At 48.8% G+C, this 19,618-nt stretch overlaps 5 protein-coding genes across 5 annotated transcripts; 2 read left to right on the top strand and 3 right to left on the bottom strand.

Annotated features, from left to right (window-relative positions):
* Positions 1–299: 299 nt before the first annotated feature.
* L3040_001294 (uncharacterized protein) lies at positions 300–1,448 on the bottom strand (the record flags this gene model as incomplete). Its single annotated transcript, XM_007292849.2, has 3 exons — positions 300–1,032; positions 1,089–1,313; positions 1,369–1,448. 3 exons carry the CDS (start codon positions 1,446–1,448, stop codon positions 300–302), a joined length of 1,038 nt encoding a protein of 345 aa, XP_007292911.2.
* Positions 1,449–1,820: 372 nt separating this feature from the next.
* Positions 1,821–3,847, bottom strand: L3040_001293 (uncharacterized protein; the record flags this gene model as incomplete). The annotated part of the gene is made up of 3 exons (XM_007292848.2): positions 1,821–2,947; positions 2,995–3,578; positions 3,627–3,847. 3 exons carry the CDS (start codon positions 3,845–3,847, stop codon positions 1,821–1,823), a joined length of 1,932 nt encoding a protein of 643 aa, XP_007292910.2.
* Positions 3,848–5,872: 2,025 nt separating this feature from the next.
* On the top strand, positions 5,873–6,628 carry L3040_001292 (60S ribosomal protein eL42; the record flags this gene model as incomplete). The annotated part of the gene is made up of 4 exons (XM_007292847.2): positions 5,873–5,875; positions 6,154–6,246; positions 6,301–6,485; positions 6,589–6,628. The coding sequence occupies 4 exons, from the start codon at positions 5,873–5,875 to the stop codon at positions 6,626–6,628; spliced, it is 321 nt and encodes a 106-aa protein (XP_007292909.2).
* Positions 6,629–7,650: 1,022 nt separating this feature from the next.
* L3040_001291 (uncharacterized protein) lies at positions 7,651–8,959 on the bottom strand (the record flags this gene model as incomplete). The annotated part of the gene is made up of 3 exons (XM_066156697.1): positions 7,651–8,258; positions 8,403–8,646; positions 8,837–8,959. 3 exons carry the CDS (start codon positions 8,957–8,959, stop codon positions 7,651–7,653), a joined length of 975 nt encoding a protein of 324 aa, XP_066012725.1.
* A 2,571-nt stretch (positions 8,960–11,530) lies between these two features.
* Positions 11,531–19,487, top strand: L3040_001290 (uncharacterized protein; the record flags this gene model as incomplete). Its single annotated transcript, XM_066156696.1, has 9 exons — positions 11,531–11,966; positions 12,025–12,648; positions 12,705–12,942; positions 12,992–13,783; positions 13,839–16,980; positions 17,266–17,557; positions 17,607–17,707; positions 17,759–19,113; positions 19,166–19,487. 9 exons carry the CDS (start codon positions 11,531–11,533, stop codon positions 19,485–19,487), a joined length of 7,302 nt encoding a protein of 2,433 aa, XP_066012724.1.
* Positions 19,488–19,618: the final 131 nt, after the last annotated feature.

The following is a 19,618-nucleotide window of genomic DNA, read 5'->3' as shown; positions in this document are numbered from 1 at the left end:
CTTGTGAACCCCCGTCTCGAGACCATGTACCAGCAGTAAGACGGCTGGGTGAGAGAGAAAGAGGGAAAATGATGCGAGTGAAAGCCCCGAAACCCTTCCCGGTCTCAATAGTAATAATAACAGACAGAGATCTTACCCATACTCGTTTTCGCAGGACGTAGCCAGAAAAAAAAACAATAACATAACCCCAGACCCGTATAAATCATGCCCATTTTCCCATCCCGATCTTTGTACCGGCCGACCGACCCATGTCTTCACTGCACTGGTCACATATCCAACTTCCCTAATTCGCTCGCATCTCACTTCTTCAGGACCGCGTCGTACAAGGTAATCAAGCCCGTGACACCTGTTCCGACAAGAACGCCTTTCCATCCACCGTAGACGGCGGAGTTGATTCGAGCTACAGACTCCAGGTCGACCAAACCACCAAAGGTAACATCCTGTCCGAAGATCACGAATACTAATAATGCTTTGGCGATACTGAAGGTCAACGGGTCGAAGGTATAGTTGAACTGAGGCTCGTTGTGACGAGATTTTGATGGCCTAGCCGTCATGTTGAAGAAATACGCCGCGATGAGCGGAATGATTAGGGTGGTAATAGTCCACAACAACGCGGGATTCCAGAACGAACTTGTCAAGAGCAAGAATAAATCTGGAATCTTGATGTCGTGAGGGGAGGAAGTAAGATGGTTGATGGCTGGGATTGTAAACGCGTATCTATCCACCAGCAGCTCGGGTCGCAAGTTGTAGGCCTCAAACAAGACAACGGCTGCTTGAATGGCCTGGACCGTTGAGAGATTCTCGCGCGTGGCGTGTGCATATTCGATGACCCCCGAGTCCTCATAATAATCGGAGATCTTGCTGCGAATAACTTGGGTTTGGCGATCGATCTGGTTCGCGATGACGCTTGGTGAAGGCGGTAGAGGCAGGTTGGAGGCGAGCGCGAGCTCAGACAATCGAGAGCCACGCGCCGGAGTACGGGTCAAGGCGGATTTCGCACGCGTAGTAGCTGGTTCGACCTCGGAATCGTCACTGGGAATTGTCAACCAATAATGCTGCTAACGCGCATTCCAAAGCGCGTTACTCACGTCGCGACAAGCTCCTCAGCAGCCCTGGTCACTCTGCGCTTCACTGATTTGACCGCAGCGCCAAAGTCAGACATCGCGGACGAGACCTCTTTCTTGACGGGAGAGCTTCCATTCTTGCTCTTGTAGAATTGCGCAAATCGCGTGTCGTCGGAGAATCTGTCCATATTCTCAACTAGATATCTATGGAGCGCGATTTCGATTTCCGCTTTCTTCATTCCATCATACCTATGAAATGTCAGAATATCTGCAGGCAGATTGGTGGAATGCGGAAGTCGCGTACTCATTGAAGCCTACTTCGTCGGACAGCTCAATAAGGTCCCCTTTGCGCATCTGTCGCAGCCAGCTTGATACTCCAGACATTTTAAATAACGCGACTCTGCAAAAAGTATTTACGCGATCGTGATGGATATAGTAAGGGAAGGGTTAGGAAAATTTGCTAACACGACGATGTTGGCTCCGAGGGTTGGAGAGGGAGGTTCGCGCTTTGGTCGGGTGGGGAGGGACTGGGGTAAACAACCAGAAGAAGGCGCTACCTTAACCAAGCTCTCCACGTGATATACATATCTCTCAGGTGGCAGCGAATGAAGACATGGAAGGCATCAACCATGACAAGTGTTTGAGTCCTTAAGCTGGCTGAACAAGATGATATCGTTCTCAGTCACTATCAGCAAAGATGGCGAACCTAGTCTTTTCTATACCACTATACAATTCTGACGTGGTACTTGATAACATTTAATCGACGATATTTATAAATCTCTCGTCGCCCTTCTTAACAAGACGGACAGGAATGTAGGCCGGATCCTCATGCAGCTTTAGCGTAATGAGCGAAGTTGACCTCCTGATAGTTTGTCTCGCCTTCTCTTGTGCTTTCTTATAGACCGCTTTCTTTTCTTCGGGTGTCATCTTTGCCACTTCCTCGTCAGTTGCCCACTCATCCACAGCCAGCTCGATTGAATACTTCTGGAAAATAACAGATAGGACGCTGAGAACCTTCACCTGTGCGAGCCTTCTCCCCAAGCAAGATCGAGGGCCATCTGAAAAGGGTAAATAAGCACCACGAGCAGGACGAAAAAGTGACGCAGATGTATCCGAGCCTGTGAAACCTCCAAATTCGTCGTCCCCTTCTGCCTCCAGGCCGCTATCCACATGCTGCTTCCCATCCGCTGTAGTCTTCACTAGCCATCTCTCAGGCCTGAAGTCATACAGATCATTCGAACGATCTGAAATCTGAGATGGCTGTGTTGGCCAGTATTTTGGATTTCTGTGAACAGCGACAGTATTGAGTGCGATACGCGCTCCAGCAGGAAGCAAAATTTTCTTGCCATCCAGAACGATTACTTGATCCTGAGCTTTCGAGACCTGTTTCGGGATGGCAATAACTGGCGGCATAAGACGTAGTTGCTCATTCATAACGGCACCGACGACTCCTCCAAGTAGAACATTGATATTCGACTCGTAGTCCCATGCCTCAGGCGGCTCGTCTCCGAAAATCGATTGCACCTCCTTGTGCAAGAGACGTTGTGCTCTGGGATTAATAGCCAACTCCATTAGCGAGAAATGAATTGAGTTCGCTGTCGTCTCATGGCCCGCCACGATCATCACAAATGCGTTCCCCAGAATATCTGAATCAGATAGAATTGGTTTGTCGACTTCCCCCTTCTCCGCACTCCCTGGTGATAGCCTCCTGGTTTTCGAATCGCTGTATGAACTACGGACGAGCATGCCCATGATGTCGAGTCCTTCGCTCTGGTGCCCTTCACGAGCCTCTTCTATTTTCTGACTGAAAAGTTCGCTCATGTACAGCTTCCAATTGATGTAAGAATCGTAGGCTTTAGAAGAACTGTCGAAAGGGAGGCGTTCTTGCACATGTTAGCTGTATTCAAAACTCTAAATACAACCGACTTACTCAGTATCCACTTTGGGGTTAACAGTACCCAGAGCATTCTCTCTAAAAGCGTCTCTAGCGCATGTTCAAAGCTCATTGTATGGCCCTCCGGAGGCTCATTGCTGCTAAAAACCGCATCTCTCGTGCTCGCTTTCTCATCCAGCTTCTCTCCAGGCCATAGCAGGCTTACTCCAAAGCCAATCCGACTGATTATGTGCAAGGTCAATCGCATTGTATCTGTCGGCACATCATTCAAAGTTTTTCCCCCCGACCTCGACCATTTCAATAGCATTCCTTGTGCCTGCTTGATTGACTCCGCGAACACTAGCACATTATTCTTCTCATTGAACCCCGGAGCTGTGATCTTTCTATGCTGCTTCCATTCTGCTCCTTCGGTGGTGATTATATTTCGGCCAAAGATGTCGAGGATACGGTATGATTCAAGAGGTTTCGGAAAGGCCTCGCGGCGCGATGTGACTTGGTGGAGTGCTTCAGCGTTTGCGAGCCATACCTGCACTGAGCCTGGAGAGACCTGTAGAAACACGTCGCCTTTCTGCTCAAATGGTTCGAATTGATCGTCCCAGACCCAGTCTGGTATTAAATAACTGCTTCTATGTTAGCCTTGCCTTGAAGGACTAGAGAGTGGCGCATACGGAAGCCATTTCTCGGACCACGACGCTGGTAGCCACGAGAAAAATCGCACCCAGATCTTATGGGTCATCAGCCATGCTGAGTTATAAATATTGACCGGTACAATGATATAAGGAAGACCAGACCTCTTGGCCGCAGCGAGGTTCTTCAAGAATCCCGAAACATTGGAATATAATATGTAAAAGACAGCCCCTGCTACTGCGACTGCGATTGTTGAAGCCATCTATGTTGACACAATTTTTCTGGTTGAGTAAAAAATCGTGTACTTATAGAGGCAATTGAGAGATCGCCTGAAGATCTGTCAAATTCAGACAAAGACTGCTTGGATGACGAAATGAAGAATTATGAGGATGGAACGTGACACGGTAGGAAAGTGGTGACGGCAACGATCAACCAAGTAGGAGAGAACTGTTGGAATATAGGGTTTCACACCTATTCCTATTAGCCCATTGGCTATCTCACTGTATATAGCTCTCAGCTTTCACCTACTGGAATCACCACCTTTTGGTCCCCTCATTCTATCCAGCGTATGGTTCTTTTATTATTCAGCTCACGCGCCACTCCACGATTCTATCTAGAAAACACAAGCACGAACAAGCACGGACAAGCTCGACTCGGACTGGAACCTGGAAGCTCCGCCCGGTACTCGAGCCAGGCCATCTCAATAGCGAGGGGCAAGAGCTGCATCGCCATGTGGACAGGTGAGTAATGACCAAAGCTCGATGTCTCGGTCGCGCTTCGGGCGACCTCAAACTCCTGCCTCGCTTATTAAGTAACAAAATTTTCATCCATGATCTTCACTTCTCAGCATCACACATTACGATAGGTTGGGCCCGAATCATTAAATAAGCAACAGTGAGTCACTGAGTCTTCTGCATTGTCAAGTCATCCATCCTCCAACATCATGTTCGAACTGGAAGCCAGGTGTCTCTGATTGATATACGAACAGAGAAGTCAAAATAAACATGATTGAAGAAACTTCTTTAATCCGCAAAATTAACCGCGCGACTAGTCGGTGCTTAACCATGTCCTTGGATACGATCAGCCGAGATAATGTCTGGATATCAGGATTTTCACCTTCATCATCGTCCAGGTTAGTAAAATGAGAATACAGAGCAGTAGGATTGGAGAATCTGGTGAATCAGGCTTGTGTACTCCCGTGTCAATCTCAGAGGTCCAATTCGTGGCTTTCCTATAACCGTGGCCGATGTTCAAGCACTGCTCCATTGACTCGTGGAGCCCAAACTCTCTGTCCTAAAGATTGAGAGACTCGGATAATGGTGTCGAAGCATAGCGGTGTCCCTACCAGATTTTCTGTTTGTTGGTGTGTAATAAAACATTACTTGCTCCACATAACTATGAGCAAAGTCTTTCAAGGACCATGCAATTCTTCCTGGCACCCAGAATTGCGATTTCGTTCCCCAGAAGAACTCGGCCTTGCTGAAGTGCGCCCTTATTGTGCCAGTCTTCAGCTATCACCGGGAGGGAGGCATACTGGTTCGATTATGTGAGTGTATGAAAATGACCTAAATATACGCTTAATACTCATGGTGGCGGTGCTTTGAGTGCTTGTTCCTCACAGGATTCGCTGAGTTACACCGTGGGTAATTCTGGAGATTAAAGAAGTAAGGATCTTGTGAAGAGAGTCAAGATGATCGGTACGGTATATTCACACTTTTAAAATGCACTGTAAAGCGTAGACGCGACAGACAAACACCCGGCCAAGAGACTAGTGACGATGATACTTCGTATGGTACATTCAGCTTTTAAAGATCAAGACAGCATCCACTTGGACTGTACTGCTACAGAACCTTAGGCTTATTCGGAATCGAGGAGCTAGACGGGAGTGGCAACGAAAGTTTGAAATCAACAGGTGGAAATTTGAGAAAAATTTGAATCTTTAGCATCCAGCTGTAAATGTCAAAGACGAGGCGCGGCGTATGTACCTTTTTTCTTTGTGTTACTGGAGAGCATAATGCAGAAGGGTAAATGGCTGCTTACAGCTCGAAATGCACATTGGAGAATAAATTTTCATGGTATTTTGAACTTGCAAGCAGACGAAGATCACGATGGCCATCATGTAAAAAATACCAAGCCGCAAGTTATAGTAGGTTGAGAGAGTTTACTACACGTGACCAATATGCACTAGCCCGCATCCAAGCGAAGACCTTCGCACAAGAACTTCTGGAGAAAAATCAATCAACGACGACTCGACCAACACCACTCGACTACCGATAAATCAGTCAAAATGGTACGTTCCAGAATCCTGTCGCTGAGAAATCTGGAGGCGGGAAAGAAGAGATTTTGGAAATAGGAGTACAAACGGCTTGGGCGAGGAACTTTGAAGGCGAAAGCGTGAAATCGATCAACGCCCCTGGCAGACACGCAGCAGAACATCGGAAACTCATTTGAGAAATCGCCGGAAGAAAGGACAAATTACGGAAGCTCTGCTGGATGTAAATCCGTGGTTCTGAGCGCGAGAGATCTTGGAAAACCGCAAGTCACAGTGGCTAACTCAGACCCTCGCAGGTCAACGTACCCAAGACCAGACGCACTTATTGCAAGGGCAAGGACTGCAGAAAGCACACTCAGCACAAGGTCACTCAATACAAGGCCGGAAAGGTACGCTACAAGGGATTCGGCGGGAGAAGGGACGGCATCTGACGATTGGGACAGGCTTCGCTATTCGCGCAAGGAAAGCGTCGTTACGACCGAAAGCAGTCCGGATACGGAGGTCAAACGAAGCCTGTGTTCCACAAGAAGGCGAAGACTACCAAGAAGGTCGTGTTAAGATTGGAGTGCACAGCATGCAAGACCAAGGCGCAACTGGCGTTGAAGCGTTGCAAGCATTTCGAGCTTGGGTATGTCTATGTCTATATTGAAGTTTCTGCTCTTGCCCTGCAGTCCCGGTGTTTGGCAGATTCCAGCATGATCAGACTGGATGGGGGCTAATTCGTTCTACAGTGGTGATAAGAAGACCAAGGGTGCGGCATTGGTATTCTAGATGTTGTGCTTTTGAGATGACTCCCTTTCTTTGCATTGGCATGGACGGACGGATAGGTGGATTTTGCATGGGCCTAATGGTCGAACTGCAGGGAACGGGACAGAAATTAGGTCTCTGTATCTTGGTCCTAGTCGCCAAACGAGCATAACAAAGTTCGCTCATACCAATGATTCTTTCAGATCCTCTTTTGGTTGGTCGTGATGGTGAAGTCAAAGTATGTTGCGGAGATAGGAGGCGGAAGCTGTTGACTCACCGAGCTTCAAGTGATCCCGGCGGCAACCAAAGCATCAGTTTCTGCCCAGTCACCCAAATCCCAAAACAACTTGGTATTTCTGCACTACCCACGACAACGCTGGATTTTGGTTCGTGTGCTCTGGCTGATACTTCCGTGATTTTGCGAGCTACGGCGTATAACAGTTTGCTCCCTCTTTGACCTCGGCTTGGGCAGGCGATGCGTAATTCTGAGCTACCGGTATGTGCCCTCCATCCCTCGATGCCTCAGCACTAGCCCATTCAATGTGTGGCAAATCAAGAGGTACCACTTCAATTTACGAGACAATGATAAAATGTATCTCCGACATGTGTGGATTGCCTCTGTGTGTGCTGGGAATCAATGACTTGGTTAAGCCGAATCGCCTATCTCTTGAATCCCGGTGCATGAAATCCCTCAGCAGTCTGGCCCTCTGAGCGTTGCCTTTCCGTTAGATGGCTGTGCTTCAAGGCGTTCGGAGTGCTGCGGTGATACGCCCTAAAACGTCACCAACGCTGACAGACTCTTTTGTCAATATTGAAGAAACCATGTGCGGTTCCGAGGTAAACAAGCGTGATAAAACTCCCACATCCGCCTGGGGAACAGAGGCTGTCCAATGCAAGACCAGAGCAGCAAGTTCCACGGAGCCGGGACTACTCGTCTGATATTCATTCTACAACTTTCATGAGATATCTTCTAAAACCAAATATGTCAGTCTGGTTCTAAACCCTGTATAGTCTCACCAACCACATTCCCCTTGACTCCTCTACCCTCAAAAACCTTTCCCAATTCTCACCGTCTCGCCGCCACCATACCAAAGCGGCCCTATCCTGTAGTCCAAACCCTTCTCCTGTCCAACAATCCACTCTCCCTCTATCCTCCTCTCCCCTTCTCTTGGCCAAAACTCCTTCTCCAACCAATCATTGATGGCCTCAACCAGCTCGATGAACTTCGCCATCTTCTCAGGACTATCATGATCTTCCTGTGTCAAGAACCGCCCAACAGTAATATGCGAGCTCGGCACCACGTATCTAGAATCTACCTTTACGCCTGTCTTACTCGCAATATCAAAAAGATCTCTGCGTAGATGGTGGTAAGTGAAATTGTCATCTTTCTTGATCCGGGCCGATATGTCGTCGGGAGAGGAGGTCGAGAGAGCTTCTCCAGCGGCGGGCAGGAATGATAGGGCAAGAGCCGCACCGTCATAGGAGAGCTTGGGCTTGATGAGCCTGGCTCGATGCGTATAGGTGTAGTCTGTCATTTGCCGGGCCACGACATTCCCAAGGTCTGCGACGATGGAGTTAACCTGAGGGAGGGTGAGGGAGAATGTTATCTCGAGGGCCGTGAGATGGCAATTAGGAAGTGGCATCAGCCAGAGTTCTGGTACCGTTAGCAAAGATCGTGACCCCGAGGTGGGGACGGAGTAGCCGGTGGAGTGGGTGACATTGAAGTCTGAAAGGTTGGCGATCAGAACTTGTAACTTGGGTTTCTTATGACGTGTTCTTGAAAATAGGATCTTCATACTTGGAGCTAGAGAGAGAAGTTTCTGCTGTATTTGGCCAACAAGAGATCGGATATGTGCTGGCGGTCTTGCCCAGAACACAATGCAGTTCCGGGGATCTACATAACCTGGCTGGATAGATGGATCTACCAACCGTTGAAGAATCGGGTCTAAGATCAAGCCCGTGAACTCTGGAGAAAGCAGTTTCTCTTTCTGCTGCGCATTGCGAGTATCGCGGTGCGTGGCATACCGAATTTGGACTTGGGCCTGAGTTGCCATCAGCTCCTTCTATACTGGTAAAGCACTATATGGACCAGAAATATAATGAAACCTATCTATGAAGCAAACGGACGGGTAGCCGAGTCTGTCTTTCCACCTTGTATGTTTGCGTTGCTTTTATAAGACGGGGGATTTGTAAGGCTCTAAACTAAGAAACGAGCTCCTGCTGCCTACTGACCGGGTCGTTGTTACACGCCTCGAGTAAAGCTTCATACGGATTTGCGAACGCAGAGTTATCAATTCCAGAAAGATCTTCAAACTTGTTGCGAGAATCTGCTGATTCGGGTTCCTGGTGAGCCATTTGGAGTCTTGGTAAAGTGCTTGCTGTGAGTTCTCCGAGAAAGTTCCAGCAGTTCGGCCAATAGTTCCCCCGAGCCTAGTCTGGCACCCACAACCGAATTGATACTAATCGTGATAGCTAGCAACCAGGAGCCTCTCTTCTTCAAGATCGACACCCCATCGACAATTCCTGGATACCATTTCAACCATCAACAACTATATGAGGCATTGCAGACTCTTCAAATGGTCACCAGACAATGCTTTCACATCCTAGTGATAGGGAGACCGCATGAAGTCCGTCTTTGCGTTCTCCGGCCTAATAAAGCGCTTTATTCAGGTGGGTTTGACGCTGGAGCTGTAGACAATCTTCCGCCGTTGCGCTTTCCGGCCTCCACAGTCTTCAAACCTGACGAAAGACTATCAGAGTCCTCCTTACTCGCTTCTGACCAATGGCATAGCCTCTTCCCGACTCCCATGCTCTCTTTCGCAACCTTGTTCTGGCTTCTGCCCAGTTTGGTAATTGCCATGAACCCACACTTGCTTCCTGGAAATCTGGAAGAGCTTTGAGAGCCTGCCACATCTTAAAGGCTGGTAGCTTGTAAGATAATTTGACAATCGTTCTGTTTTCTGGCAGGGAGAATCCACTATTGAAATAATGTTATCCGGAGGGAATCGACATCTCCCTCCTGGGCCACAGGTCTCTCAAGGTATGCCTGATATCCTCAAACAAAACACATTTCTAACACACCATAACAGATCAAGACTGAATTATCTGGGCGCCCATCTACTTCCAGCATGTGTGGGCGGAACAAATAATGTCCAGACTACAGACAGCAGAGTGCATGCATCAAGAATGCCCTATACAAGCCAACCAATTGGTGTTTATGCCCACATATACCACAATTCCCCAAGGCTTTTCTGCAATCTCTATCCTTGGGATCCCTGAGACCACCTCTGGCGCCCAAACCTTTTTATACGTATGGATGTATACCCACTGACCTGAAAACTTATGGGCTGTGAACCGATTGGTTTTACAGGTCTTGCCTCGTGGCATTACCAAACATTGTGTTTGGGTCAACCAAGGCCTCAGAGAGATGGCAGCTCGATCAAAGTGTCCCATTTCCTTTCAGCGGTGTTCATGGATGCATGACCTGTGGTTGTTGAGTTCGGATTGCGCCTCTGCTGAGTGCGTATAGAGTATGTCTGTCCTCGGGTCTTATGAGTTGGTGAAAATCACTCAGCCTAGACTGCTCCTCGTATTGACAGCGGAGCAGAAGTCAGCAATGTGCTCTGTGGATGTTGAGATGGAGTCAAACCTGCCAGGGTTATCTTCATGCATTACTCTTATGTCCTGACTCCCTATCAATCCTGGACGGCTTTGCCAACAAATTATTCTACCTCTTCGATACCAGAGTACTCAATCTATGTGTTGCCGGCGCTTCTGACTATTGGGCCCAGGAAGAAGCAAACCACGGCAACAAGACACCCATTTTCTATCAGACTTGCTGTGTGTTTGCCACATTTGTTGCTATTCTAGTCCGATCCGGACTTCCTCTCTCTCCTCGGGCTGATGTGCTCTGCAACATGCCGACGGCTCCTTCGACCACAAGACAAAGCGATTGTGGGTACTTGGATCAATGTAGATGGTGCTGTTCCAGCGTCTGAAACGTTCCTTGAATGGTCTGCAGAACAAAGCTCGAGGACCGATTGCCTGGAAATCAATAGTTCGATAACGCTGGATACAGAGGTAGATACTGGATCGAAGGCAAGGATCGCGCATTTCACTTGTCGCTCTCGTTGGCTTTGTGTGGCCGAGGATCTTATCTGTGGTTTTCAAGATACTACTGGTCAGCTTTGATGCCTTTTCTCATACTGTCCAGTTGGGTAGGCTTACTTTTCCTGTTGTTTATATTGAGTTGAGGCTGCAATGCATTTCGGAGCAACGTCGAATACATTCCGATAACCTAAGGCAGCCAACGCTACATGGGGTGCTCGGTCTCGCATCTGCACTGCTGTAGTATATGGCTGGAGGTGTCCAAATTATTGCTTAGCAATATTGAGGGTGAATAGGGACGCTGTTGTTGGTAACCGAGCCCACAAATCAACATATCTCGGTCGCCAATTTCTGTTTCTCGAAACCCCTCGACATCGCCCCCAACCTCACCACAGTCAACCCAAACTGCGGAATCAACGCAGTAACCCCCTTTTCTCTCCTGTCATTACATTCGCAAGTACCAATTCGCAATCTGCGGAAGATGTGAGTACTTTTTTTCTCCTTCTCCTTTACCGCGCGTTGTTCTCTTCCATCACCAGCATTGCGGTACCTGGCTACTACCAACTACACACACGTCTCTCATTCAACCGCGAACCACAGAATCCTCAAATCCTGATTTCTACCTTCAGAAGAAGTGTAAGTTTGATGATCGCGGGTTCGGGGCTCCTTCTCTACTGGACACGTTCACATCGAGCCGATCTACAGAGTCCCTGCCCAACATTAACAAACCTTCCGCTCTTTGATTCCTTCGAGAGTGCCTCGGCAGGGTCTCTCTGATTACAAGCACTGACTTGCGCAGAAACGCTACCACCTGGCAATATGCCTCCACGAAAGAAGGCCAGTAAGGCTACTCAAGGCCAGCCTCGGCAGTCTCAGCCTCAAGCTCTCCCACCAGCTGAGGTTGCCCAAGCCAACTCGAACCCGCCAAGACCAATTCGGGCTTGTCGTACGAAGCCTTCCGCCGTCGCCATGGCTGGTGATGACAATACAGACATCGACATGCTTATAACCTCTGATATGGATATCGATAAGGACCCCAATGATAGAAAATACAGCTTGGTGAACGACGGCGAAGACGACGACCACAAAGACATAGACATGCTTCGTCCTTCCGATATGGTCACTGGACTTGAAGATTACTCAACGATTGGTGATCAAGACAAGTTTTCCCCAAGAATTCCTGTCGTGCCTAAGGAACAAAAGAGCGATAATATGTCCGAGTCCCGCCCGGCGGTAAAAAGAAACAAGAAGAGCAGTGAGTTGTCATGTGTAGATTGCCGATTGCCGATTATATTTACTAATGTGCGAAACAGTAGCCAAGCCTAAGCCGAAGCTTCCCAAGAATTCAGCTACCAAGCCAGCCGTTTCCAAATCCAAAGCACCTCGGAAGAAGACCGCTGTTCTTGTCAACATGCTTCCAGCACCTCAGTCAATTACTAAGCTGGATGCTACGCCCGCGCCAGGAGTTGTCCCCAAAGACAAGGCAAAAGCAAGACATGTTGCAAAGCTTGCGCCTCGACCTGGTCGACCTGCTAACATATTCTCTGGTGAGCATGTTGAGTATGATCCAAGTGCTCAGTTCGCGGGATTTGGGGATGCTGAGGAGGATCCTGATGTCCAAGGTGACCCCGAGGGTATGCAAGTAGACGACGAGAAGACCGCAACTGAGAAGAAAGATGGACGTGGCAAGAAGAAGCCATTTCTCCATGGGCCCGGCTACAGTGCCGACTTGGAGCCGTTGTCAAACATTCGTGATATATTCCGTCATCTTGGCGAGTCTTTGATCAAATGCGAGGTTGGAGACGGCGAAGCTGGACATAGTGGGAAGCACACGTTGAGGGAATTGACAGATACCATGAACGGACGCCCACTCAAGGTTGGAACTTTTTGCTCTGGTACCGAGGCACCTATTCTGGCCATGAGAATGTTGAAAGAGGGTAAGATAACAATGCAATTTCTACATCTTCTTACTTCGGCTAACCAGATTTCCTAGTATTTAGTGCATCGGGTATCACTTTCAACTATCAGCATCTGATCAGCGCGGAGATCCATCCTGCAAAAGCTGCGTTCATTGAGCGAAACTTTCGGCCCCCTATCATGGCGAGAGACATTACGGAGTTCAGTGATCAGGCTATGGAAGATCGGGATCTGAAACGCAAGGATAAAAGTGATCAGGCTATGGAAGATCAAGATCTGAAACGCAAGGATAAAAGTGACAGAGATTGGACTGTGTAAGTCGTGTTCTCTCGTCCTCTGTGTATTTGCCTGACAAAATTCTAGTACAACTGCGTACGGTGGCAAAGCTACTGTTCCAGGAGACCTCGACCTCCTTGTCGCAGGCTTTGCTTGTGACGATTTCTCCTTGCTCAACAGCAAGCGTCGGGACTTGGACGAGAGAGGTGAATCCGGTGACACGTTTTATGCGATCCGCGAGTACGCGGTTAGGTACACGCCCAGAATTGTAATCATGGAAAACGTCTTGTCTGCGCCCTGGATCAAGGCTAAGAAGGCTGGTGAGACGAAGAAAATTGCCAAGACGAAGAAGACTGCCAGCAAAAACCCACGCTCAATTGCCGACCTCATGGAAGAGCTTGGATATGCAACAGTCTACATCAAGGTGGACACCAAGAACTATTACCTACCCCACACTCGGCAGCGTGGGTACATGGTCTGCATTTTGAAATCTGCTTATAAGGGTGGTGATTTGGATTTCATGATGGATAGATTCAAGGATGCCTTCGCCGCTTTGAAGCGTCCTGCGAGTGTTCCTATTGAGGCATTGCTTCTTGATTACGATTCCCCCTTGCTCAAGCCTAACTTCAAGTCAGATGACGGACGCAAGAAGCGAGCAACAATTACCTGGGAGAAGTGCAGAGTGGGCCATCACGACTACTCACTAAAGTGGGGCCTTGGAGAGAAGCGTCCTATCACCAATTGGCAGGCGAACGGCGCAAAGGTTCTCCCGGACTGGCACCAACCCATGGACGGTCTCACTGAGCGTACTCTGGATACAATGGATATTTCCCATCTGCGCAATGTTCGTTACAAGGACATTGACGACAGATACCAAAAGTAGGCACCCCTCTTTCCCCACCTTAACATTTAAATGCTAACTTGCAAATTCTAGTCGCACCCTTGAGCTATCCCAAAACGTCTACAGAATTGAAGACTCTACCAAGGAGGGCATCGTTGGCTGCGTGACTCCGAGTAATCAACTGTTCTCTACTAAGCGCGGCGGCCGCCTCTCCGGAATTGAGACATTCATAGCTCAAGGTTACGATCCTTATGAAGTGTTCATTCAGAACATGCCCGACTCCTTGATGCGCGACATGAGCGGTAATGCCATGACCACTACTGTCGTTGGTACTTTCATGTTCGCCGCCATGATCTCGTTTCAGAAAGTCTTCAACTTCGAAGGTCGTCTTCGACAGCTGGATGCCCCCGAGCCTGACTCTGTGTATCACGGTGGAGAACACCTTGTTTTGACTGAGGCCCACCCTGTTCAGTACAAGCCGATCTCTGTGGATCATGCAACTACAGTGGCCAAGAGCACCCGACGCTTGTGTATCTGCGAGGGCAGAGATAAGATTGCTTCCCGTACCTTCCAGAGATGCAAAGTCTGCCATTTTACCTCGTGCATCAAGTGTGGCCAAAATCCCGAGCATGTCTACGAGCCGTTCGAGGAACAGCGACAACATCCGATCGTATTTGCTGATGATATAGAGCGATCTCTCCCCTTCGTGATTGATCTCAGCGCTCTCAACTCCCCTGTCACCAAGTCGAAGCTTCAGAAGTTCACCGGCTACAAACAGATTGGTATTACCAAGGCGAGCTGGGATGAGGAGGCAATTCCACTGATCACGGGAGCTTTAAAATCAACTGTTGCTCACCTTTCAAACAGACGTGCAGAGGTTTGGAAGATCTTTTACGAAGGTCCTGCGGCTTCGTTACAGCTTGAAGTTTCCGCCTCGGGTGCTGAATGGCTACTCTACGTCAATGTTTCGGCTCGACCTCTGGCAGATGCCATAGGCATGTTCTTCCGACGCTTCCCAATCGCTCGGATGCGCCCAACAGGTTCCGATATCATGAAGGGCCCATGGCAACTATACATTCCGATGAGCAGACACTTCGTTATCAATCTCAAATCGAGCGGCAATTTGGAGAAATCCTTCTGTAACGAACGTGGCCTGGTTGATCATATGAACGATTTCATTCAACCTGTCATCACAGTCGACTGTCCCGAGAAGCACCACGAGCATTACAAGCTTTACTTCGAGACTGACATTTGTGGGGAATTTGTGCGATCAGCAGTCTGTGGGCAAGCCTTTAACTCACTGCACATGAAGGTTACTTCGAGAGGTGAGGATCATTTGGGCTTTCTCTTCCATCACAATCCGCGCAGTGGAGATCCAAAGAATCATTACTATTCTTGGTCCCGTGATTTCACGCGAAAGCGTCATGGGGAGGAGCTTTCGGTCATCGCAAATATGCCAACTTCGTGGAAGCAGAATTTAATTTACGCAGAGGGAGACAACCCTGGAAACTTCAAAGTCAATGGAGTTCCTATTGCTGACTACCTATCCCCTTACGTCGAAGATGTCAAAATTCTGGCGGATGGCTTCTGGGAGGATATTCCAGACCAGTTGGACCTAACTCCCCGAGACTTCATTCGGTACAATCACCTCCCCGCACAGATCACTCATATTCCACTACCTTGTGGCCAGAAGAGAGTTGTTCTTGACATCAGCGCGCGACTGTCATTCGACGTGGGCTCTCCTTGGCGATTGGATCGATGGGTTCCAGTGATTCGGAGCAATCAGAACCTTGTTTGGAAGACCATTCTCTGCATTGTTCAGAAGCAGCTGGTCCTCGACGGCCACCGCGCAGGTGATAATTCCTGGATTCATCTCATTGGCGATTGTGCAAAGTGTGAGAAATGCTTTCCACCTTTGCCAAAGATGGTGTGGTTCATGGACAGCAATGGAAAAGCCCGGCCAACCGAAGACCCCGAGACGGCCTCTATCCACGAGAGAGCTATCAAGGACCGACCTGTGGCAATTGAAGCCTTGGTGAAGTTGAGCGACAAGAACCTGGACATCAAGGTTGGAATCGATCCTATCACGCTTGTGCATCAAGCCACGGCCCTGCTCGCTGCTGGTGGCACTTCTCGCCCAAAGGGTCATCTCGTCGGCAACGGCATCAGAACTAAATACCGACTGGTTACTGACGATGGCAAAAGCGTTATCCAAACCCCAACTGAGTTTTCTGTGCGAAACACAAGCGACTTGGTGCCCCAACCAGCCTTCATCAAGCCAAACAGCCCTTTCGCGAACTTCTCCGAAACCCCTCGAGAGCTTGAATATCAACAGGCTTGTGCTCTTGAGTGGATGCTTCGACAGGAGGATAATCCGGAAATATTTTCAGAGAGCGAGACCATGGAAGACCTGATCCAGGAAATTGGATACCGTATCGAGGGCAAGGCCACACAAGACATCCGTGTCGCAGGTGGCATTTTAGCCCAAGCTGTCGGATTTGGCAAGACTATCCTGGTATTGGCTGCCATTGCACAACGCCTCCGTGACGTTGAGAAGCAGGTTAAGTATACAGAGGCATCGGGACATTCTGGAGCCATTCCAACCAAGGCAACATTGATCCTCGTACCTCCTCACCTCGTTGACCAGTGGGAGGGTGAGGTCAGAGAATTCATGGGTGCGTTGTTTGGCCTAGACAGCTCAAGAAAAATCAAACGAGAGGTAATTGTGATTAAGCAAGTGAAAAATATGAACAGCTTGACTGTCTTGGATATCAAGAATGCAACCATCGTCATCGCCTCCTGGACCGTTTGTTCGACGTCCACCTACAACAAGGCCTTGTCTACATTTGCAGGTCTTGCTCAGCCTGGCGATAATACATCTCTTCGGGCTCGCACAGAGTGGTATAGAGAAGCACTTAAGGGTGCCCGAGAGCATGTTGACGAACTTCGTTCCAACGCTGCTTTCGAACTGAATCCTGCGGCTTTCGTTCCTTTCTTGAAGAATAAGTACGACGAAAACGTGGAAGCCACCTCGAAGAATAACGCCTATATGCCGTCGGTGCATCTGACTGGCGAAAAATACGCTCAAGCCAAGCTGAAGAAAGCTCAAAAGGCTCAACAGGCTCTGGTTAAACAAGCTCTGGATAAACAGGCTCTGGATAAACAGGCTTTGGATAGGGGTGCTAAGAAGGGCCAGAAGCGCAAGCGCTCTGACCCAGCCGATTCCGCAGAGCCAGTCACTGCGGAGCCAGTCACTACAGGGCCAGTTACTGCAGAGCCAGTTACTGCAGAGCCAGTCACTACAGAGCCAGTTACTACAGAGCCAGTTACTACAGAGCCAGTTACTGCAGAGCCAGTTACTGCAGAGCCAGTCACTACAGTGCCAGTTACTACAGTGCCAGTTACTACAGTGCCAGTCACTACAGTGCCAGTCACTACAGTGCCAGTCACTACAGTGCCAGTCACTACAGAGCCAATCACTGCACCAGGGTTCAGTTGCGGTTTTAACTTTGACAGCCAGCGCCGAGGTCTCAAGGGCCACAACGTTCTTGACTCCATGAACATCCCTCTCTTTGAGCTATTTCAGTGGGGTCGCCTTGTGGTTGACGAGCACACCTACGCAGAGGAAATGGAATTGCTTGTCATGGAACATCTTAAGGCTTACCGTGTCTGGATCTTGTCTGGCACCCCCCGACTTGGAGCTTTCCATGACGTCAAAGCCATGGCTTCATTGATTGGCATCAACCTCGGACGCGACGATTTCAACGCAATGCAATCAGACGTCTTCAAGAAGAAGACTGGTGATCTCACCCGTAAGTTTCTCGACTCCTGCTGACTATGGTCATACTAATCATTAAACAGAGTCCGAGCTGTTTTCTTCCTATAAGCAAAACCCTTCCCTAGCTTGGCGAAATGCTAGATGGCAACATGCACAGGAATTTCTGGACATGTTTATGCGACAAGTATGTTCCTACATCTTCCTAATGAGAGAATAATAGCTAACATAACTTTAGGACTTCGTCGAAGTTGATAACATCATCTTGAAAAAGTACATTCCGGGTGTCATTCAGTCTGCCTCAGAGCGTGCGATGTATATGGAGCTGGCTGATCATGTTGTCGCCCAAGAATTCAAGATCCAAAGATCCCGTCCATCTGACGACGACAAGTCAAATCAGATCAAGGAAGCTACATCAACTAGTGAGGATGGCAAGGTTGCGCTGTTCCTGAGAGCTTCTTCTTTCATTACCCCCAAGGGCGACAAGAAGGCTAGTGATGACAAGAAGGCTGCTGATGACAAGAAGGCTGCTGATCACACGGAGGCTGTTGATGACAAGCAAGCTGCTGATGGCAAGGAGGCTGCTGATGACAAGGAAGCTGATGATATTTCCGCAAGCACCGCCTCCTTGATGTGCGAGAAAATTGCAGCCCTGCGATATGATCAATATCAAGATAAGCTCGATGAATTGTGGCACGAGTTGACGAGGGCCCGAGTTCTCAGAGAAGAAATCAGCAAGTCTAAGGATGAGTGTAAGATGTTCAACGAATGGTGGGATCGTGCTGATGGCAACTTTTATGGCGACTACGAAACAACAACTGAACTCAAATTGTTGTTCGCCCAAGTTGAGAAGGAACACAACTCCAACACCTGGTCTACTTTCTATCGCAAACCCACCAATAATGACAAGTCAAAAGATCACTTGCCTGTCTATCCAGAAGGTTACACAGAAGTTTTCGGCCTTACCCACCTGGGCAAGCCCTTAAGTCGTGCTGTCGTGGCATTGAGATACTCTACCTCGCTACTCAATCGAATTTGCGAGGAAGTAGTACTCCGAAACAGATCGCTTCGAGTCTTCCTGAGTGTTCGTCAAATCCAGAAACAGGCTACGATGAAGTGTTCCGGATGCCATCTGGCCACTGCTGTGGATAGCCTCACGCTTCTTAGTTCATGCGGCCATCTTCTTTGTAAGTATTGCGGAAATATTGAGGATTGCCCGGTCCGGGATCGAGGACTTCCTTGCAAGGCATATGTTGCTGAGCACCAACGCATCCCTTGTGCATCGCTTGGTAGCGAGAATGCATCGGACGAGGAGTCTAAATTCGGTTCCAAGATGGACAGCATCACGGATCTGATCACCGGAAAAGTGAAAATTAGCGAGGAAGTCATCGGGGCTCAAGAGAAGGTGCTGGTTTTTGTTCAACACAAGAAGACCCAGCAGGTCTTGGAGGCGTCCTTCCGGGATGCCCGTATCTCTTTTTCCTGTCTCACCAAAGATGATGCTTCTCAGGTACTGAAGAACTTCCAGGACGAACACAATCACACTCTCCAGGTACTGATCATGAATACTGGGGACGAGTCTGCGTCCGGCAGGTAAGAACCAATCGTGCCCAATATGCTTTCAGCTTTACTAAACCATCGTTAGCAACCTTACTATTGCTCGCCATGTGATTTTCGTTCAGCCACTTTACACCGTTGGTTCCAGTGCTCGACAAGAGTATGAAGCTGCCATGACCCAAGCAATTGGCCGCTCTCGTCGTCGCAACCAGAAAGGGGTCGTCAATGTCTATGAATTCGTGTCAACCAACACTATTGAGGTCGACTACATGGAATTCAGACGCAACGTCACTCTTGTGCGAGAGGACCCCACCTCGGACAAGCTTATTCCGGTCCCTCGTCCTACAGACTCCAAGCACAACGGTCCTCTTTCGAGCGCCATTGCCCCGATGATTTCTTTCGATGGTTGATTTTCCAGGTGCAAATCTTGTGGTATGTATGATTGATCTCTTGAAGCGTTCTTCATTTGGTGGAAAAGTCGCCGTGTGCTCTTCTCGCGTCTCTCCACTCTCCAAGGCACAAACTAATCAACTCTCGCAGT

This window comes from Drepanopeziza brunnea (assembly GCF_022702325.1).
Source record: "Drepanopeziza brunnea f. sp. 'multigermtubi' strain 214-2 chromosome Unknown ctg2, whole genome shotgun sequence".
NCBI classification, from domain to species: Eukaryota; Fungi; Ascomycota; class Leotiomycetes; order Helotiales; family Drepanopezizaceae; genus Drepanopeziza; species Drepanopeziza brunnea.
The sequence above is the reverse complement of the archived record's forward strand: the minus strand, read 5'-3'. Positions and strand labels throughout refer to the sequence as shown.